This window comes from Corapipo altera, unplaced genomic scaffold, assembly GCF_003945725.1.
Source record: "Corapipo altera isolate COAL_440 unplaced genomic scaffold, ASM394572v1 1, whole genome shotgun sequence".
NCBI classification, from domain to species: Eukaryota; Metazoa; Chordata; class Aves; order Passeriformes; family Pipridae; genus Corapipo; species Corapipo altera.
The window spans coordinates 11,324,694-11,348,068 of NW_020884873.1; the positions used below are offsets into that span (position 1 = coordinate 11,324,694).

Here is a 23,375-nt window from a genome sequence, read left to right on the forward strand (position 1 = left end):
TGTGAGAGATAATTACTGTTTTACAGCAGCTAATGGCAAATGCTGAGGAAATTTTGCAAAATGTGCCTCTGAAAGACTTGGCTGGAAAGAGCTATGGCATATATTAGATTATATCAGCAATGAGAAGTTTTGTACTGAAAAACACAGAGTTCTCTTTCTGTAGGATTCAACATCATGTCTTAGAGCTGCTCAGAAAGTTTTTGGCAAATCAGTGACTACAGCTTGTCTGAATCTGTGCTGAATGCTTTAGCCAATGCTTTAGATCTGGGCTTGGGCTACAAACATGAGCTTTGAAGAAGAATTCTGAAGTTCCTTCAAACTCTTATTTTGAGGTCTAGTCTGAGCCAACAAGGATGTTCCAATAAAACCTCTAAGTCCACTGCAGTCTGTATGGGACAGATGAGGGATGTAGGTTTTTGCCCTGGATTCGCCATACCACCATGCCAGAGGTAGATTTGTTAGGAGGTGCCATAGCCAAAAGAAATCTCTCCCAGTGCTTAAAACCTGCATGTTTTGGACCATAGTTAAAACATTTAGTTTTGTTTCTATCAGTATAAATCATTGATATAAGTCTTTAGAGCAAATGAAGGGCCAAGTTAGCAGTTTACTATACCTATACTCTCAAAAAAATCCCTGGCCAAAACACTTCCCTAAAATCAGCTATTTAATGCAGCCCCTTTGCCAGCTCATTGCTGTGGGAACTCAGTCGTTCATTTATTTATGAAATCACACAGATTCTTGTCTTGTGTGTGGAGCTGAAATTCTAGGTAAGTGTACAGAATTTTTTTTAAGCTTACTTAAGGTGGGACTTTTTCTTTTTTGGTATGAATTCAGTGGTGTAAATGGTATGCCTATTCAACAGTACCTTACCAATACTTGTACATTTTAGGTTTTGAAAAGCCTTGACAGTGACCATAGATGTTCTGTCAAGGTTTAGCAGGCATCGGTTTGGAATCTGAGTTAGACAAAATGAATTTAAGGAAAGTGAATTAAGATTATGGGGAAACTATGTGGAGGTCTTTACAAAGCAGATTCCTGTCTTTAATTTCTACAGCCCTATAGCCCAAGAAGCTGTGGCCACCATGGCAGCTAAATGATTAATGTGGTCCATTTTGGTTTCAGAATGAAATTAGATCAGTTCGTTGAAATGCTTTTTGCACTGAAGCAAAAGAGAAAAATCCCATCGATGTCAGTGAGATCAATTTACTGAATCACCAGGATTTCACCATATATGCTTGGTGTCGTCTAGATTTAAAAAAAACTTGCAAATTTCGACAGTACACTATAACATACTTACCTGAGGGATAATTGCCACATTAGAACATTCATGATTAGTCTTGGAAAACATTCTTCCTTAGTAATATTTATATTACTAAGGAAGAATGTCTCTCCTTTGTATTTTAAAACATAACACAAAATAATAAAATATTTTATGAGTAAAATGTTGATATATTGATTATTATATTTACAACTTTGAAAAAATAATGTAAATTATAACAGGGGAAAAAATCTGTAAAGCAACAAAACCTGATTTTTGTTTTCTGTAACAAATATAAATTAAAAAAAAAGGTACTAGGGATATGTTTCTGGGTAATGTTGTATATAAAGTATAATCCACGTTAAACTGGCTGAAAATGTGTCTATTGACACTGTTTATTAAACAATCAAATTTACTTCTGGAACTCACAATTAGTCTGAGTGTTTATGCATGTTCAAATACAGTCATATGCTAGTCCACATTAGAAAAAAAACTAAATTTATTTCAACTGGCTGTGAACCAAAGGAACTTAAACAGTTGCATTTAGTGCAAATTAGTATTTTCTTTGGGAAATTAGTAGTTATGCTAAGTAAGACTCAATGTCAACAGCAACACATTTTCACTTCATAATGTCTTTAAAAAATGTATTTAAATTGATGTAGATAATAATTAAACAGCTACAGTTTTGATGAAACTGGAAGATTAGTTGCAAAAACTACTATTAATTTTTAAAAATCAAAATACAATGTCACAAGCATTTAATTTAATTTAAATACTACCTTCTAAAAATAAATCCCTTTTATCTGTTTTATTAAAAATATTTTACCTCATAATTGGAAATAGTATTGAGTTGTTTCATTTAGTTGGTTTTATTTATATTCAGAGGATTATTTTTTGTTTTGAAACGTATCATTTAAAAATATTGTTTATTTTCAACAGCATTCAAGTTTTGATATCTAAATAATGGTAAGTCTACAATACTTTTATTCTTTTTCATTATTGAGTGTTTCAAATACTACAGTAGACTCTTAGTCAAGCTCAAACATGGCAGGATTTTCTAGCTTTTTAGAACAAGGTATTCTAAAATTATAATAAACCATTTTGTGAAAATCCACACTTGGTTTCCTGTACTGACATAGTGTAGCATTTTCTCTATATAACTGCTTCAGAAATTATACATAATAATTTTTGTCAGGTCAATGATATTGAATGATAACTTTGGCTTAATAGATCATGTTAGACAATTGATACATACATTTCTGTATTACAGACCATAAAACTCTCAAGCAGTATAAACACCCTATATGTAAACTTCTGTTACAAATTAAGGAAATGAACCTTGAAACATTTGACCAAGTGAGTAATGTTACCCATGTGAGTTGTCCCACTGACCTCAAACAGACTTCTCAAAGGAGTGAGAACTTTCTCATAATAGTAAAAAATTATGATAATGCCTCAGTGCCTGCAAAATGCCTGTTTCAGGAGGATGTGTATTCTATACAAACACTGTATTTGTTTGGGATTTGCTGATTGACAATGCTGAAAGAACCAGCCTGGTCTTTTCTGGTTCCTGAACAGAAAATTGTTCTTGCAGAGTTTTCCTGACCAAGATGTCCTGGGCCAGGCTTTTGAAGATGCATTAGAAGTACTGCAGCAGCACTCTGACAGAGAAATGCAGTATTCACCAGGTAAAAAAGACCCTTATTCCACTTCATTTACCACTTCCTTAAAACATATAGGTAGGAGAGTAATTTCGAGTGGATTGATGGATAGCAGAGAGATGCTCTGGGAGGATGAAACGGAAGAAGAATATTTGGAGTGTTTCCACCCCTCTATTAGTACTGCCCAATGTGGTGAGCATCTTCTGGGTCACAGCACAGGGAAACTGTTGGACTAGCCCTCTCTTCCTGCCCCCTAGTACTAGTCCAGGTGCATTGAGATCAGATTTCCTATAATCAGAGGATACATGACCATAGTGCAACAGACTTTTTCCAGTTTTGATGCTTTAACTTAAAAATGCCCTTCTGCTATGCTATGAATAAACTCATGTAACAATGAACTCCAATACAAAAAAAACCCAAAACAACCAAAACCAAACCAAACCAAAAAAAAGCACCAGCAAGTGAAATTAATTAATTTCCACATTTAACTTTTTTTACATTAATATATAAATTTTAAATACTTTTATTCAGGAATGATAGTTTGAGTCTGGATAATTAATAGAACATTATTTTCCTTAGCTTCAAGAGTTTTATACCTTAGAAAATTTAAAGTGCAATAAAGCTGTAAATTGTTCCAGTTCTGGCAAGGTTTTGGCAGTTAAATTACTATAAAATTTAAAATCTGTGTTTGATGTTTTCACATTGTAAACAGAAATGGAAGGAAAGGAAAATAGGGGGCTGCATCACGAACTCTCTTAAGTCCGTAACAAAACATCTCCTCTCTTTTGTGTGAAATGCGTTTCATACAAGGAAGTTTATTTACATTTATCTATTATGAACTGAAATGTAAAGAAGACTGATCAGTTTCTATCTTCAGCTGTTGCTAACAAATTTTTGGCTCCACTGCCCTGGTAATTTATACATGTTGAAGGGTTCACTATGTATAATTACTTGCAATGTTCTTGCCTGTATCTGTTGTTAGGGCCAATGGAGTTAGGTATTGTTTAGTATGTCCCACAGCTGCACTCGCATTTCCACTTGCAATTGCTGTACTCATCCCCTCCAAAATCTTCTTTTGACCACCTGCAGAGTGTAACTTTTTCCAAGTTTATTTAGTCCAGTGTTCTCCTCTGCTTCTTTTAAACATCCCAAGTGCTGAGGTTCCTTCCGTGTCATTCTTTCAGGCTCTGCAGATGCTCTGATGCTGCTTTACTTCATTCATGATTGGAGACTCTGACTTGCATAGTCCTGATGGCCTGCAGAACTGCATGACAGTCCCTTTTCCTTTTTACATGTATTATAAGTCTCTAATTATCCAATTCATTAAGTTTGGTGATCTGTTTGCCCTCCGTTTTGTAGTAAACAAACTATTTCATGATGCTATGAAATATTTGACATTTTATTTTTAAAAAATTGCTTTTCCCCTCCTTCTTTTCCTTTTACTCACTTGATTTTTGCTCCCTCCTCCTAATTATCAGGTTATAAAAATTGCCTTACTGTGATCAACCATCACCACCACCTCCGAGCAAGTCCCAGTTACTGTGTGGCACCATCTACGGAGGAGCAAGGGTATAGCTGGAGGAATGTGATTGTAAGTGAACTCATTACCAGTAATAGTCAGATATAACTGGAATATTGGTTACTCATTTGTGATTCCTGAAACAAATCTTTATGCTAACACTAACAGGAATTTGGTCTAGTCAGGCATGATTCAGATGAAACTTCCCTGGGAAATATTTGAAAAACATGATTAATAGTATATTTTTAGGAGTCATCTTTGCCTCTGGTGCTCTTCTGTGGTTCATCACGTCACATGACAACCAACAAACAAACCTTCTACTATGAAGGGAAAAGGGCTTCTTAGTGTTGCCTTGGAACAGGCAGAGAACAACAAATTCCAACCTCAACATATCTTCTGCCACTGTGAAAAAATACCACAACTTTGATTTCTCCAACAGCTGTTTGCTTTAAAAGTTCTGGAAAGACCATGATTATCAGGACCCTGAGCTCAGCTTCAGCCATATTCATTATTAAAAACACTGGGAGTATGGCCTCCAGGAGTGATGGAAAATGCAGGGGAAATAATAGATTCCACAAAAGCCCATTTTCAACCAGCAGATTAGTGACAACATGACACAGGAAATACAGAGTCTGTAGGGGACACTGTCCAGGTGGCCCGTCTTTTATTAACTCTGGAAACTGTTCCTCCTCTGCTTCCAGCAGAAGGGTTAAAGGTTCAGAGTGGGGCAATAACGCTGTTTTCCTTTGTAGTTTCTCCTCTGATGGGCAGATCTTGCCTTTGGACATAAATTAGTGCTGCTTTTTACTGGTAAACCTGCCTTCCTGGCTGAGAAAATTCTTCTGTGGATGAGGTGATGAGAGGTTGCATTTTGAAGGCTTCAGGCAATTAGTCACCACAAGTTTCTTTTTCTTTTGAGAATGGACTCTATTAGTAACCTTTTGTTGTCTTAATTCTTGAAGAACAGTGCAGCAGATTTTTATGCAGATGAGACTGTCTACCATACACTGCAGAATACTCCAGAAAGTCAAGTGATGCATGCTGCTGGTGGCCAGCCAAAACCAGGGAAAGGTCTGTAAAAAGCTAATATCTTGAACATTATGCTACTTCAAAAAATCTCTTGGCAAATCATGCTTTCTCCTTTTCTTAATTTTTTTTTCACTTTCAACAGGAAAAAATAAGTTAACATTTAGTAGTTCCCATCTGCTAAATCTTATAAGATTTGATAAATCTATTATTAACTTATTCTGTCCTTGTTTAGTACCTGGAAAAACAAACCAGGGATTTTTTCACTCCAAATCATTTGGGATGAAGTCTGATGCAGAAAAATAAATCTTATCTATCAATAACATTGTAATGGACTTACACAACTTATTTTATTTCACGTAATTCAACAAGCAGTGATTTTCTTGGAAGTTTTTTGCATACATGAATATTTTTGCACTTGACTTATGACTGACTTTTTTTGCTTTTCAAACTACCTTTTAGCTTTTGTCTCTTCCAGTGTGCATTTTTATAGCTATTTTTCTGCTCCTTTCAGTTGACTTTACTTAAATGGATATCTATGGATATCTATTTTACAAAAAATATGTTGGGTGACATTAGTCGTTATTTGTTACTTTTTTTTTTTTTTTTTTTTAATGGGACACAGCATCCTTTCTATGACTGCTAGATGAGATTTCCACAGCTTCCGCTCTGAGCTGTTGCACCTACTTTTGAGTAGCTTCCTGGTTTAGCCGGTTTTTGAAATCCCCTTCTCTCAGCACTAACCACAGAGTGTCGGTTTTTGGTATTGTCTCTTCCCATTGATGCTGAACAATGTGGTCTCTGTTGCTTAATAGCTACTCTTACTACTACTACTACTACTACTACTGTTACTACCACAGACTCTTTGGGATGATGGGAAGACTAGCCTCTTTTTTAAGCTCTGTACTTCAGGTATCTGAAATTCACCATTGCAAATGAGAACATTTCAATCCAGAAATTTTGCTTTTCTATGTCTTACCCAGTGTTGCACTGGGGAATTTTGCATGTCAGTATCTGATTTCACCTTCAGTTGTTACTGCTGTGTTAAACTTCATTTCCTATCTCCTATTTCTTTTCCTATTTCTGTTGCCAATCTTTCCCAGAAGGCAATACTGCAGAAATTATTAGAGTAACTGACTATTCTTATGGGGTTATTTTGTGTCCTCTTATGGGTTTCTTTGTGTCCATGGTGATATTCCTGCTAGAAACTGTGATTTAGGGGACTATTTCCACTATACCTAAATAAATGTAGTCCTCTTAGTTTCTTATTGACACATGAGAAGTTTTCTGTACGCTAGCAAGTAGTTTGGCCCTCTAGGAATATATCTGTAGATGAAAGAGTCAGTACTGAGGGCCCAAATCCTGTGTTTAAAGTGTTTCACAAAGGTTTATTTAGGGCAATCTCTAGGCTAGCCACAAGTTCTGAAAGCTGCGCTGACTTAGATATGCTTCTGGAAGGCATACCATTTGAGCTAGGTTTCTTCTGAAAAGGGTCCTATTCATGCACATTGAGACCATTCCATGATCTGAACTAAAGCTCAGTGAGTGGAGGCATTCAAGGGAGGTACTTCAGAAATGTGTTTGAATTAGTCACATTCTCCCCAAGAGAATTAGGCTGCTTCAGGACAATTTAGCACAGAAATTTAATGCAGATGCTCTGAAACACCTTCTGGAGGAACCTGCTTCTCTCCAGTCCTCACATAAGAAACTTGCAGGCACTCCCCTGCTAGCCTAGGCTGATGTTTAGGGCCTGGCACTAAACAGTGCTAGCTTATGCAATGGGGTGCAGAACACAGGTCTGTAAACTAACCCCCACTCAAACTCTTACCCTCTCCAACCAAGACATCAACTAGAGGCGATGCATCTAGAAATGAAAGCTCGGGCAGAAATGACAGCTGAACTTAAGAGGGCAGAGAGCATGAAATCAGATGCTGCGGTAGATATGGCCACGCTATCCTTTTCACACAGAAACTCAGTCCACAGTAGTCTGTGGATTTTCCTCTGATCTTATTTGTTCTACCATAGGTTTATAGGATAATTAAGGTTAGAGAGGACTTAAGGAGCTCACCTACTAAGAATTGCCTACTGTGACCAAGCTTTTAAACTTCTTGTCTCGATAATATTGTATGTATTTCTAGTAGCATATGTACTTCCAGTCACAGGCCAATTTTTATTTAGATAATGAAACTTTATTAATTTTTTGGAAAGTACCTCTGATTTCAGGCTCCTCTTCTTCCCAGTCCGACTGCTACTTCTCCCCTCTTTCCTTATCACCAGATACAGAATTACTGTCATCCCTGACAGATGTCTTTGACCTCAGTGTTCCTTAGCAACTGTTACTTTTCCCCTGTTCCTAGTTTAAAATAGCCACACAAGACAAGACTTTATGAACTCTAGGTGCAGCTGCTTGTTTGCACTTCAGTTAAAGTGGAAGATGTCCCTCTGCATAGATTCTCCTTTCTGCAAAATGTTCCTCTTTGTCTCATAATCTTAAATTCTTCCTTCTTACAGCAGCTTCTTGATCACCCTTGGCTTTGTGAAAGGAACTAGAAATACTTCAGAGAGGAGGATCCACAAGATCTAACCGAAACTAAATAAGCCTCACTAGTAAACTTCAGTTTGAAAACTGAGCCTGTGGAGAGAAAAACTTAGTTACTAAGCTTGCTTTATCCTGCGTGGGAATGCAAGTTGACATTTCTGCAGATTTAAAAAAAAAAAAAATACAGAGTACCAGAAGGTCTAGCTCCTTTTTGACTACATGAGGTTTCTGCTTAAAAACTAGCCTGCTTTTCCTGCTCACCCACACACCGTTTCTTATATCGAGGACTACCTTGCATCCCCAAAACATTCTTGGATCAAACCTGACAAAACTGAGCCATCTCAAAATCTTGGAATTTTGAATAAACAGGGAAACCATTTATTCAAAAACATTCTGATTGGCTCTCCAGAACCTCTTTCCCACCCTGTCTGAGGCTGTAATTTCCTAATGTGTGTTCCTTCACTGTGCATCTGCACAGCATGTGTCTGAAGACTACTGAAAGCAGCTTCTGAGACCTACGATACAGTGAAGTCACCAGATATTTGTCATGATCCCCAAATAACCTGCTCTTGAAACTCTAATGACCAAATCCCTTTCTGTCACCACATGTTTCAGAATAATGATCCCATTTGCTGTCACTAGTCTTCCATTGAATAGTTTATACTGATCTTTTAATTTGGGACAGGGTAATAGGTTAAGCCATGCTTTTGCCTGTAAGATCCTTTCCAGGAAAAAGACAACTGCTCATCCTTTAAAACAAGCATGAGTTCTGTTCTGACCTTTTGTACTTGATTTCTTTATAGGTAGAAAAAAACTTCGACTGTTCGAATACCTCCATGAGTCTTTGTATGATCCAGCCATGGCAAACTGCATCCAGTGGGTGGATAAGCCAAATGGTGTCTTCCAGTTTGTCTCCAAAAACAAGGAGAAACTTGCAGAACTGTGGGGAGAAAGAAAGGGAAACCGCAAGATCATGACGTACCAGAAGATGGCCAGAGCACTGAGGAATTATGGAAGAACAGGTGAAATAATTAAAATTCGTAGGAAGCTGACATACCAGTTCAGTGCTGTTGTTCTAAAGAGACTTGCTCCATCTTATTTCTTAGGAAAAGAAACAGTTTATCACCCCTACATTCAGTCTAATCAAGAATATCAGTATGCAGATGACTGGACCAGTTACAATAATTACATGTACAACAATGGTTATGCATTGCAGCATTCTAACAACTAGACTTATCCTTCACATAAACAGGTCTTTGTTATCCAGCAATACTTTCCAGCACAGAAACTCTTCTCTCTACATAGCTTTTCCTTTAAGATATCATACATGATACATGAAGAGGAGGGTTTAAAAAATTATGTTTGCCTAGTTTTGTTCCTTTTGAAGTTAATGATATACAGTCATTGAATGTTGAAGAAAACTAGCAGCTGTGGGACACATTCTATTCTCTATGACATTAATCAAAGGAATTACTGTAGTTTCAAGATGGTATATCCAAGATTAGGATCAAGGCTTTTGTCTGTTAGTGGACACCAAAGATCTCATCCTGAAAAAACTCATCAGAAGTTTTATGCATATTTCCGATCAGAATTTAGATGATGTTTTGCCATAGTTGCTGCACTCCCTAAACTAGAAAAGGAAGAGGTTTATCAACTGCATGAAGCTACTGTCTGCTTTTTTCATCAATGTTCTTTATTAAAAGACATTTTCTGAGTGAATGCCTGGCTGAACGGTAGAGTCAGCATGAGGGTGCACCTGTTGACCAAGTTTTTAATCCATAATCACTTAAATTAACACATTCTAACACAGATCTTGGTGTAGTACTAGGATTGCCAGATGCACATTTCACTGTTGGCAGTGGATTCATTGGGAGAGTTAGTAAAGGATTGTGCTTTTCATGAAGTTATTTACAGTTCTTCCCCCACTAATATGAGAAACTCCACTTTTAACCAGCAGTTCCATACTCACCTAACAAACATAGCTTTGTCATGTATTTTAGGAGTTATAACTTTATACATATAGATACAATTTCACTTCTCCAGCTCTCTTCTTACATTGGAATGTAGCTGAAAGGCTCAGTGATTTTACAGTCTCTTCATGGGGAAGAAGAACTACAGTTAGGTAAAAATAGAGTAGTAGCCACTTATTCCAGGAGAATACCTATAAATCTACTTTTTCTCACACTTCTGTTACCTGATCAACTTGTATCATCATATCAGTTGTCTGTTGTGCTAAGATATTTCCATTCAACCTTGTTTGATTCCAAGTTCTGCATTTTGCTTCAAATAAGTGCAGACCTGGATATTAATAAAGACAAATTAATTTCTGTGGAGAGGTATAAATGGTGACCTGATATGTTTGATGAAATTCAATGACTTTGATAGTTGACCCTTGCTCTGACTCCTGCCTACTTGTACAGGGATGTAATTTTATGTAGCAGACACAATGCAACACACTCTGCTTCGAGGTTTAGAAGTAGTACTTTGGTAAGATGAAAGATGTCTGCTCTTTGAAATACGAAGCATGTTAAATAGCACTAAAAAGAGATTTTATGTCAGTAAACATTTGCCAAAATAAGAAGGTCATAACTGCATTGGTAATATTTCGAGTGGAGTGTCTTATAAAAATATAAACATTGCTACATAAAAGACACAAGAATGCATCTGGTCTTATAGAACTGAATCTGAATCCTGCTGTAGCACTGAATGCAGTGGAAGTTTAGCTCTTACAAAGGACTGAGGTCTTTCAGTTAGGATCCTTCACTATGTGAGCACATATGTAAATACAATCCTCCAACTGTCATAATGTACATAAATTTGCCAAGAAACTGCACAGCTTAGTTACTTCCCATCTGTCACCTGTTGCACACTGGTAACATACACTCTTGTAAATAAGAGCCTACTTGGTGTAAAATGCTTACTTAAATCAGTGTAAAAAGCTAACTTAATCAGTATGTTTAGATTCATCTACTTGTTAAGGAAATAAATACTTATTCAGACTATTTGTTATCTTTTTAACTTAGGTACAAACATTAGTATTTTCTTCCTGTAAAACTGGTAACCAGGTGAGATGCTACAGTTGCAGCTGGGAGAACAATAGAGAGCTGAAAGAGAAGAGCATAAGGGAGAATAAGAACTGAAGGAAATTCAGGTAGAGTAGAAATGAAGCAGTCATAGTATCTGTGGATAGAAGGAGAATGATTTCAGCCCCAGGAATTAACCATGGGGATGAACAATGTCAAAAAGTGATTTCTTTGAAGAAAGATACATGGCCTCCCAACTTCTGCCTTTCCAATCAAATATGAGGATTTAGAAGCTGCTACTGTAGTTCTGTGGATATTTAACTGTGTAACTGATACTGAGCTTACAAACATAAAAGATCCTTGACTGTCAACGACACTTGAATCTAGTAGAGGAAGGTTAAATCATAAGCAAAAACACAAGATTGCCATATGGCTCAAGTGCAGACTTAGGCTTACTGAGGTCTGAAATAAGGTGTAGCTGTTTTAAACTGTGCAAGTGTATAACCACGGAAACAATACACCAGGGGATGTGGTGGATTTGCTGTTTTTCAATGTCTTTAACTCGAGACTGTGCCCATTTCTAAGATGTACAGTACTGCAGTAAAGTCAGGGCAAAGTCATAGCTGTACTCCAAGACACAAGACTGAATGTAGGAAATTGGACTCCTGCTAGTCTCAGTATTTGCAGGATCCTGTCGTGTAACTCCACATTCAAGGCTGTGTGGGGACATCTAAGCAGAACTGAGCTGGGTGCTTGTAAGGCATTTTGATTCCCAGTGCTTGGGCACCTCACTGTCCCTTCCTGTCCTCCCACTTTCAGCCTCTGTGTAGCATCTCTGATCCCTCCCATCTGCACAGGCTTGGACACAAAGTGTGATGGTGCCAAGTACCCAAGGGAAATATGAGAGACCCCTCCCAAGAGAGCATCTTTATCCCATCTATATAACCTGTGATAACTGGCCCATTGCTGCCATTGTTGACTTCTCCTGTCTCCTTTCTCATCAGTTAGCCAAATCAGACCAGAAAGCAGCGGGTCTGCCTACCCATCTGTCTATATTTCAAACACACCTCTGACTTAGAGGCTGCATCTCACCTAAAAAGAACCGAGGAAAGGGTGTAGGGGTGGGGAAAGAAGCTGTGCTCTTTCTAGCTCCCACACTCAGTGCCCAGCTTTAAACAATACCACAGTCTGAGCAAGATGCCCCACACTGAAGTCCTGTATGTACCTACCCACTATGGGAAAGACACTGAGGTGCTGAGGTGAGTCCAGAGAAGGGCAACAAAGCTAATGAAGGGTCTGCAGCACATATTTATGAAGGATGGCTGAGGGAGCTGGGGATGTTTACCCTGGAGAAAGGAGGCTGAGGGGAGACCTTATTGATCTCTACAACTATCTGAAAGGGGGTTGTAGTGAGGTGGGGGTTGATCTGATCTGTCAAGTATTAAGTGTTAGGACAAGAGGAAATGGCCTCGAGTTGCACCACAGGAGGTTTAGATTTGATATTAGGAATTATTTCTTCACTGAAACGATTGTCAAGCACTGGAACAGGCTGCCCAGGGAAGGGGTTGAGTCACCATCTCTGGAGGCATTCAAAATACATGTAGATGTGACATTTAGGGACATGGTTTAGTGCTGGGTTAATGGTTAGACACAATGATCTTGGAGGTCTTCTCCAACCTAAACAATTCTGTGATTCTGTAATACTGTGCCTCATGATGCTTCAGGCACTCATGAGCCTTTCAGAAGCCTCTAAAGGGTTTGCAGAAATCATCTTGCATGGATGTAGTTAGGCATGTGATTAGTCTCCTTGCTCATCAACTTTGCAGTCTGGTTTCTGTTCAGACATGGCAGACAAGATCAGAGTCCCAGGCAAGTGCTGACCTGATGCCTCTCCCCATCACACAGCACTTGTTTACTCAAGTGATCTCAGGTATGATATCATGACTTCTATATAGAATCATGGAATGTTTTAGGTTGGAATGACCTTTAAATGCCATCTCATCCAACCGCTCTGCAATGAGCAGGGACCTCTTCAACTGGGTCCAGTTGTTCAGAGCTCTGTCCAACCTGACATTGAATGTTTCCAGGGATGGGGCAGCCACCACCTCTATGGGCAAACTGAACTGGTGTTTCACTACCCTCATGTAAAGAATTGTAGAAATATTAGCTGTAGCTCCAGAGGTGTGCTCCAATGGAAGGTCTCTGTACTACCATCTAGGATGGCATGAGGTGGGGTTGCACCTTGGTTGAGTGAGCTTTGCCTCTTCGGAGTGGGTGGTGGCTCTGGGCCCACAAGATGGCACCAGTGGACAGCTTTTCACAGGGGGGCTATGACGCAGGCCTTCAGGCCATTTCTTCTCTCAATGTCCCTGCTATTTTTTTCCTTTCCACGCCCCCCCCCCCCCATGTTTAATATTTTTCATCTTCGTGCACAGCACTGCTGCACATGTGGCAGAAACAACATTGTGCCTTTTGAAGTTACTGAAGTTGCACTGCCTGTCCAGTTCCAGCTGTGGTAGAGAGAGAGTGTCATGACAAGATGATGATACAAAACCCACAGATTAAAGCAGACACTTTATGTCATCAGATCACAATCCTGTGTTGACTACCTGAACAACTGTCAATTTTACATCTGGAGCTCAACGTCTTCTCCAAAATAAATATGACTGCAGTGGCCTCCAATATGGCTGATGGTAATGCATGAGGAAGAAATAAAGCTTATCTTTCAGATTTAGACTTCAGGATTCCTGCAAGCAGGAATTACATCAACAGCCTTACAGATTCTGTGAAGGAGACAGAACTAGAGCACCTTTGTAATGTATTTTATCACCCCATTTTTCCTGTCCTGTTCAGTAGACAAAAAGCAGAAGAGATTCTTACCTTCCAGCTGAGAAATTATTTGATTTGTTTTAGTTCTATTTGAATTTGACTCCAGTGAAACTTTTCCCTTTGGCAGCACTTTGAGCACGCATAAAGTACCTGCCTCCACCTTGTCAGACACCTACCATTCAGGTGGCAGATGGGTCTGACTGACCTACCATCCCAAGTGCAGATGGATGGTGTCTCCTGGAGAACACTGGGCTACCAATTCCCACTATTTCCATGCTGAGATCTTCTATCCTCTCACAGATCTGCATATGTAGGTTTACCATTAGTGCATTGCTTAGTGAGTATAAAAATGATGGAAAATACTACAAACAGTAGTGAGCTTCTTTTCCCAAGAAACTGCCCCATGGATTCTTCCTAAAAAACATCTTGAGTGCCAAATGTAAACAAAACTATGTATTCTTCCCTTTTTTTGATTAGTGAGAACTGCCCCTTCATTCTCAGCAACATCTAAACAAATATAGTTAATTGCCTAATAGACGACTGACTGCAAACGGTCACTGGTGAACTCACAGGGTGACACTGGAGCTCAGTATGGGTGCTCAGGCTATTTTCTGGTTATGTTTCATTGACCCTGGAAATTTTCCTAGTTTCCTGGTTTTCAAACTTTCTTTTATAGAGAAGGTCAAGCCCAGACTGTCTCTAAAATGCAGGAGCAGATTCCTACATCCATGCCTAAACCAAGGGCAAGAACATTGCGTATGCCTGCTTCTGTCTTCATGAACTGATTTTCTTGAGAAACTGGAGACACTCTGGGATCATCAAAGAGAATTTGTATTTTAAATATTGTTTTTTATGATGGTCTTCAATTCTGCTTTCAGTCTGCATTTCAGACTGAAATATTTGAAGTAATATTCCAATAAACAATGTGATTAAGGGCTCGCATATATTTTAGAAGACCTGGAAAACTGCACAGTCAGTGCACTGTGTCGAGAAATCCCTTGTTGATAGTGACAGCAGAGGGCATTTGCCAAAATGCATTGTTTTCTTGGGTTTTTTAGGTCCAGCAGAGCTCCCTGTGAGTTACCATCTGACCTCCTGCAAGTGGCGCTTCACAGGCAGTCACTCTCCACCTGTGTAAGGACCTCTGCCAAAATCTATCACAGTTTTAGATCTTATTTCACCCAACTTCTATCTGTCTTACCTGCTGTGAATTTTGTGTGGCATAATTTTGGAGCAAAAACTGGCAGCAGTACCTTATGGACTCACCCTTGGTTTACAAATGTGCATCACCAGCAACACAGTGCCTATCTTATAATATGGCTGACTTGTCCTGTCTTTTATTGCATCACCTCGGCATTCACTGGTAGATTTCAAAAGGCTCTGTAAAAGTACCATTAATGCTGTTGTATCTGCAGGAAGAGCACAGTGTACATGAGGTACTTTCAGGTGTGCAGGGACTCAGTGGCAGATGAGCCTGACCTGCAGCCAACAGTCAGGACCACCGTGTGCTGACCCAGTTTCCTGCTGTTTCTGAGACATGAAAAGAAACAAGTAAAATAATTAACAGAATCCAGTCCATGCACTGCAAACGTCCAAAAGAGAAGTGAGCAGTGCTCCACTGACACATACAGCACACCTGGAGGCAGCATAAGCTTTTCATGTTACTCAACAGCACACACCAGATTTGAAATGTGGGATCATAGAATCATAGAATTGTTTAGGTTGGAAAAGACCTCTAAGATCATTGTGTCCAACCTTTAACCCAGTACTGTCAAGTCTACCACTAAACCAGGTCCCTAAGCACCACATCTACATGTCTTTTAAATACCTCCAGAGATGGTGACTCAACCAGTTCCCTGGGCAGCCTGTTCCAATGCTTGACAATCCTTTCAGTGAAAAAATATTTCCTAATATCCATTCTAAACATTTCCTAGAGCAACTTAAGGCCATTTCCTCCTGTCCTACGGACACCTTTTTGCCTGAGCATAGTATTTCTTTTTTCTAGTGAAGGAAGTTATATCTAATTTTGACAGTTGGGAACTTCTGTGCAGGCAGCTTTTATCCTGGACATGCATTTTAAAATACCACTCTCCCAAGGCAATACAGTGCCTTAGAGGCACCAGCCACCTAGTTAGGAAATTACTCATTGAACAGTCAGTGTTGATACAATGGATTATAAGGTGAATTACAGTGCAACAGGGCTGTATTAGCAAGATGCCATCAAACTGCATGCAGAGTGTAAACTGATGGACGGAAAAGTAAATTCCTTATTTGACATTCCAGAAACACATAACCTGAGCCAAGAGTTCAAGAACCAGAATGAAATAAAAAGACAGACAGCTGGCTGTTTGTCATGATATCTCTGTGTAGAATTAGAGGCTTTAATTTCATATGGGGAATATTAATGACAATTTAAAGTGGAACGTAGCTAATCATTACAGTACTGTCTCCAAGCAGAGTGCTGGGAAGCAATATAATATTTTCTTTCAGAGGAAATGAAAACTCAGCAAATCTATTTTTGAGTACGAGCAGTGTGTAGTAGTCTGAGGATCTAGGCTGAATTTTCTGCCTCATTAGAGCAGTATTCAGTCACAATTAGAAGACACAGTTCTTTACAGATTTGACTAACCTCTCTAGTCATGCTGAGAACCAGAAAGCATGGGAGATGCCTTAAAAATAATGAGATCAGCTTAAAACAATAATATTTGAATAATTTGGTTTGCCTTCTAGTTTTTAACCTTTCTGATTTCAGTTTCCCAGATTGCACCCAGCAATGTTGAGGCTAACACTCTTTTCAAAAAGTAAACCAGAAGCTGACAAGAAGGGGTTGTTGGAAAAGCAGCACATTAAGAGAGATGCAGACTAAAGAGGAACACCCCACCTTCTGTACAAGCATTAACTTGCTTTGTAATGGAGGCAAACCCATCCACTACAAGTGGTTATTGACTTGCAGACAGGGATGAAGGAAAAGCAGGGCAGCAGCAAGATGGTTTCTGGTCACTGGAAGTCTGTGGCCAGTGCAATTACAAGGGCAGACACATTTTCACTCAACTGCTGCTGCTCTTGGTTTCCTCTTGGTTGGTTTTAGGAAGCTGGTTTACTTTGGACCTCTGAGGTCTGCAAAGCCTCTCAGTCTTCATAGACTAAGGCATGGGATTTAGCCAGTATTTTGGTATGCTGGGACAAAATCCAGATAATCTGATTGTCCATTACACTGGTTTAACAGTCCACAGAATTCGAACCAGATGAGAATCAGGACTGAACATCTCAAAAGACCTTGAAAGGTCTGAGACTCTTTCTAAGAGCAGTCCTACAGGAAAACTGCAGTTTTCGCTTGGTCACTTTATGCTGTGTTCTGTAAAAAGCATGCTAGAAATGGAAAGTGCTGGGTTGACTACAGAGCTTCAGGGCCCTGAGTGCATGTTCCCCTCTACCATGGGTTTGGCTGCCTGGGCTCACAATCAGGTTTGATAAACAGTTGTCTGGACTTGGAAATTTTGTGAAGAAAGAGTTTATTGAGAAGAAGCTGAAAAAAACCTCAGCAAGGGCTCTTGCTCCTTTCTTGAGAGCTGCATTTAATCTGACTTGGACCCTGTCTGAGATGTAATGCATCCATGCCCTGTCTGGCCATGTATCTTGTTGATCCTGATCCATGGACTGTCTCTGTGACTTTGCCTCAGACACTGCTCATCACTGTGGACTTGTCTGGCGATCACTTGACTGAGTCTGACCTGGTTTCTCTGTTTGGTCCACCTCGTTATCTAAGCATCCTGCTCCCTTTCTCTTACGGAGTAGCTTGCCCTTGCTGCTAATGGGCACAAGGGCAGCTGGGCTGCAAATAACACTATCACATCCTGGGAAGCGTAATGAAACACAATCTCAAGCGGAATTGCTTGAAAATAGTATCAAATCGGTTCTTCAGAGTATTGTTTGGTATATGGGAAGCATTTAATTCCCTCTCTGACCTCTGTGCAAAAAAAAAGCCACCTCTTGCATGGCTCATGTCTACAGAGGGAATTTTTCTTACCATGTGCTGAACTTTGAATTTAAACCACTGTTGTTATGCTGGTATTTTCCTCTCCTCATGTGAGTTCTTATTCCTCTGGGTTTCTGCCAAATTCACACTTTCTCTGGAATAAGCATTACACGAGTATAATGTCAGTCATGTAAGTGGCAGAACTTCTTTATCTGTACTAAGCAAAGTGATGTTTTGATGAAACAGCTCTACAGGATTTGGACTGTTGCAGGCTGCAAGTAATGTGGAAGATTTGTTATGTTATGGAAACATAAGTCTTTCTGCTTTCTGTATTGATCTCTCTCATATTGAACTTTCTTTAATTTCCAGTGTGTATCTGTCAGTTTGATTTCTTCTCATGTTTTAGCTGTAATTCATCCATTGGCTTGCCCCCTGATGTGGTGAGGACAGCAGCACATAATCAATGGCAGGCTTTCTCCTATTAATCTTGTTCAGTAAGACCCTGATGCTCTTCCTGAGAAGGTCAAGTGTAGGCAGGAGAGGGCCCCAAACACTGATGGTGTCAGCAGCAGGTGTTCCGGGGTATTCACATAAATCTTCTCCTTTACTGAAATTAGGACTTTTGCCACCCTCTACTGGGCTGAAGTCAAATATCCATGGAACCCGACTCTCCAGAATTAGATGTGAAAGGTGTTGCCACATAAAGCTCTCCATTCATTTTAATTGCAAGAAAAAACCCAACTAGTTCACTTAAAAAATTGACACCTTTAAAAGTGCTTACAATTACCTTGAGTTCTTATTACTGATCTTCTGTATACCATGAGGAAGCTGAATTTATTACTTTCCAGTGACAAAAATCTCCTTTTCATATGTTTTTTATGCCTGGACACAGGTACAGATGTGGGGTTTGGGTCAGAGAAATGACTCATCAACCTGAGACGGGTCAGAACCATTTGAAAGTAGAGGAACCCTCATTTCAGAGTCTAAATCTTCCAAGGCCATGAACTGCCTGCAGTGGGACTGGACATGAACATATGCCTTTGTACTACTGTGTCATAGTTAATTTTTCAACAACAGCTGTTCAAAGATATTCAGAGGCCTGGAATGCTGCAGTACTTCCTGGGGAGGTAGATTAAGCTTCAGTTCTACAGGGATTTCGATCTGTAAGTCTTTATTTTGTATGTTGTAAAACTCATGTAAGTCCTTCTAGACACAGACTTGCACAGAGGAGATTCATTGGCTAAATGCAGACCAACCGATCAGGAACCCAACAAATATGCAATTTATGTGATCACACAGTCAAACATTACATTTATTTCATGTATATGTGCATAACTCAATCACTCCATGTCTAGTGTTCAAAGTTTTTATATATTTGCATAATTTATGTTGCATAATGCAGTACATATGCATGCACATAAAAGTTTATGTGTGATTTTTTTGGCACCAATACAGTAAATATTTAAATTTTCTATATAAATTGAAACAGAAAGAGAAAAAGGCAAGGGCTAGTTGAAATCCTTCTAACCCTTTAATACGTTAAAGATTGGTTGCTGTTTTATGTAAGTGGTTAATCAGACAGATGAACTGTATCTCATGAAAATACTTTTCATATCATGTTGCCCTTTGAAAAGGAGTCTATTTTTAAATTTTTGCATGATTTCTGTGTTTTGAACAGGATCAATTTTTAATGTCAAGGTAGTGAGAGTTGTGAGTGTCTGTAGAGACAGCTTACAGTTATTCATTACAACTTCTAGTAGTACTCAGAGCTGTTACTGTCTTAATTTTTTTGAGGGCTTTGCATTATAACACAAAAGGAGTAAAGTAACAAAATTTTGTTTCTAGCTGTACTTTTGCTAATATTTGATAATAGATAAATAAATGCTTTGTAGGGTAGTTTGAAATAAAGCAATGTACAGTTAGATATTTGCCTAGAAGTGGAAGAGAGTGCTGCTTTGAATTGGTTGGAAATAATTTTACTCAAATGGAGGATAGAAGAGATCTTCATAGTGAATACATGTAAGGGAACCACATCCATACATAACATACATGCTCGTACTACCTTGTAGATAAAATATCTGAAAAAAGTTCATGTTTTCATATTTATTTCCTGATTCAAACATAGGTAAATAGTTGGATTCTTTGCAGCGATTTAATGTCCTATTGGGAAATTCAGTTTTATTTCCTGTTTCCCTAGGCCCTGCATCGCTCCAAAGTGACTCCAGTCACCCACCTCTGAGGGGACAGGTCTAACTGCATCCCAATTTGCCAGATGTGAGAAGGTGTCTGTGAAGTTTAGAGGTCTAAACAGTGTTGAGACAACAGTGTGCTGGGGACATGGTGAGCCCCAAAATGCCTCCTAATGAATTTTGTTTAGACCCTAAAAGTTAAAATAGAAGTGGAAGTTTGCTCCAGTTAATTAAGTCTTTTGTAGGCACCAAAATCCAGGACATGTTTTGTGAAAAAACACCAGGGTTGGTAAATATCTTCCCATGCTTCGTGCATCCACCTGTGAAGGTAAAGTCTTCCCCACCCTGAGCTGCCATGAGGTGCCTGCAGGAGTGTGAGAGAGGAAGGACACTGAGATTCACACAAGCAGCCTCGTGGGGTCAGTCCCTGCAAGTTAGGATGCAGGAGTACAGGTTTGGTATTTTTCTTTTTTTTTCTATGTCAGCAGCTTTAACTGCCTTTTCATGTTGCAATCAACTCCTGTGACAGGTATTGCAGAAATCCGTGGTGCTGCTGGGCTGCTTCAGTTTCTAGTTTCCAGCAATGTAGCACGCCAAGATCTTGGGGAAAGGTGCAAAAAGGTTGGCAGTGGTTGATGGTGAGGATAACCTGCCTCCTGGGGGTACCTCTTCTTTGGTGCTATTTGGTAGCTGCAGCATTGCAGGAGGGTTGAAGTTCTTTCCCAATCCCAGGGGGGCTAAAAGTGTTTCATCAGAGCATTTCATAAAGCGACATGCAAAGGCTTCATATACTGCTTTGATCATGATCTGAATACTCCCAGTTCATTAATTATCTTGTTATGATTAGTCTGGCCTAGGAGCCACAAAATCATCATTTCAAATTCCAAAAGGCAGTGTAGCTTGCCTGCTCCATTCAGGGATGAGCACATAATGAAGTCCGTATTCAGGACCCACCTCCCTTGCACTCCATAAGAGCGAGGAGTATTAAAAATTCGTGTTTGCATTTGATCCTCTCTTCAGCTTAATGTTACCATTGAAGCACTCTTTTGGATGGGAATATTTATTGCTATTAGTTTTTCACCCTTTTTCTCTCTTGCCCTGTACCAACATGTCACACTCCTAATACCTTGCAAATATACTCACTAGGTAACAGAGAAACAATGCAGGCTCTTGCCAGTTGTCAATCATATGATCAAAGAGCTTGGTACTGTATGTCCCAGGTCAGTGATGGATTTACATCCAGTGTCGTCTGACATTTTCTTGCCCTGGATATTAAAGAGAGTATTTAGATGTGGAAAAACTGGAATCAGAGTCTTTGTCACAAACTTATGAGCTTAAGTCCTCAAGAGCTTGCTGCAGAGATGATCACCTTTTTCTCTGAGCCAGGTAGAAGCAATGTCACCTTCACCACTTTACCCTGCATGTGACTTCAGTTGATCTTGATCCACAGCCAAGATAATGAGTGTTAACTTTATGATTCAAGTTTTGGCATGCTGTAGTTGGGAACAAAAATGTAAGACTTCAGATTACACTTTGGCAGGGCCTGTAAAATTCAACACTAAACCCCTTTAAATCCTTTTGGTTAAAGCTTCATTTTTAAAAGGTTAATGACCATTTGATTATCAAAAAGAGTTGCTGCTGCAAATAAAGAGCATAAATTAGATCACGGTAGAGCTATTAATATTCCTTTTATGCTCTTTGTATGCAATTTAAGCTTTAGCTTTAAAAGATGGGTTTACTCACATGGACAGAAGGCTTGCTCTGCCTTCCTTTTTAGGAGAAGATTTGAGATGCCAGCTAATTGACAACTCCTGCTTGTAGGGAGTTGAGAACTTCATTAGAAACCATTCTTCAGGGACCTTGGTTTTACTGTATGTCCAGTACGTAGGACAGATAAGATGCAAACAATGCTGCTTAATTTTACCTAAGCTTTATTTCAGAGGTTTGCATACACAAATATCTACGGGCAGGAAAGATTCCCCTTTTGGTATAAGGCAATTGTGGTAATGTTCTGTGTCCATGAACTTATGTATATCACATTTCTCTAAGGAACCTTAGGCTAATGTGTGCTCAGCTCAGTGTACTGTTAACATTATTCTTAATGCCTTTCCCTCCATCCTTTTTGATCCTCTCTGGTCATCTCCCATGCTTTGGCCCGTTCCAGTCCCATATTCCCATCACCCAACACTTGACAATGTTCTCTCTCTGCAGTCCTTCCAGAAGTTTCTAGTCTCATTGTATACTAGCCTTCAATGGTATGGGTTCGTGTTTGACATTGGATGGACCTAGAGAAAGTTTTAGCATGCCTTTGGTCCAGGATGAGTCCATGATCAGTGTGCTAGCAATGCTAACATATCAGCTTTTCAGTTTTCCAGTAACTGCACCACATATCTGTGTGTAAGGTATACCTCATCTGTTTCCTCTTGCTAGGCATGAATGTTTTATAGCTCTGTATAGAAATTTTTCAGCAATGAAAATAGAAACACTGATGTCAGTTCTTGATAAGTTACTCATATCAAATCACATCTCACTGGTAATCTGGCATAGCTCTTTCTTACAAAAGTATTATGTGAATGGATGCCCAAAATAACGTTTGGTGTTATTAGGAGTATCAAGGTCTCATCTGTAATAACAATAACTACTGAAAATCCTACAGGAAAAAAACAGATGATGGTTCCTAAATAAATTTAAAAAAAGTTTTCATTTCCTTGTATGACATGACTTATTGAGACTGTTGCAACCTCATCATTAAATGTCACCAGTGATAACATAAAGTTCAGAAAAAGTAATCTTCATGAAAGTTTCAGGCCTTTTATCCAGCAGTAAAAATTATATAAAAATAATTTCACAAATGCTGAGAAAAAGAGTGCATTGCTTTCTCTCATAGTTCCTCTGTAAGTTTATCCTGAAAACATTACTTCTGCCACTTAAAATTCAACATTTGCCACTACAGTACCAGGTAGGTTAGCAAACAGGATTCAACTCAGTCGTTAGGAAAAATTTGGGGAGTGTGAGGGAATGAAGAAATACAGTACATGTCTAGGGAGGGTACACCTCCTTCAGCCCTGGAGGTGTTTGTGGTCAGGCTAGAAAAAAACAGGAATCATACTATGGTAAGTGATTTTGCCTTAGGATAGAGGATGGATGAAACAGTCTTCTGAGATTTCTTCTAGCTCTATTTTTTCACAATTTCATGTTATAGCATTTCCTATTGCAAATTTATATGAGTAATAATTAATATTAAATAATAATTTCTGGATAGGAGCTGTCGATAATCATTGAAACCTGTAGGTACAAGAGGAACTGTGTCAAAACTTATGAAAAGAGTGAAATAAATTACTAGTGCAGTTTATTT

The 23,375-nt window shown here is 39.0% G+C and overlaps 1 protein-coding gene across 1 annotated transcript; it reads left to right on the forward strand.

Moving 5' to 3' along the window:
- The first annotated feature begins 2,205 nt into the window (after nucleotides 1-2,205).
- Nucleotides 2,206-9,234, forward strand: SPIC (Spi-C transcription factor). Its single transcript, XM_027667302.1, has 5 exons — nucleotides 2,206-2,224; nucleotides 2,853-2,946; nucleotides 4,398-4,510; nucleotides 5,401-5,509; nucleotides 8,807-9,234. The coding sequence occupies exons 1-5, from the start codon at nucleotides 2,222-2,224 to the stop codon at nucleotides 9,232-9,234; spliced, it is 747 nt and encodes a 248-aa protein (XP_027523103.1). The 5' UTR covers nucleotides 2,206-2,221.
- The last annotated feature ends 14,141 nt before the right edge of the window (nucleotides 9,235-23,375 follow it).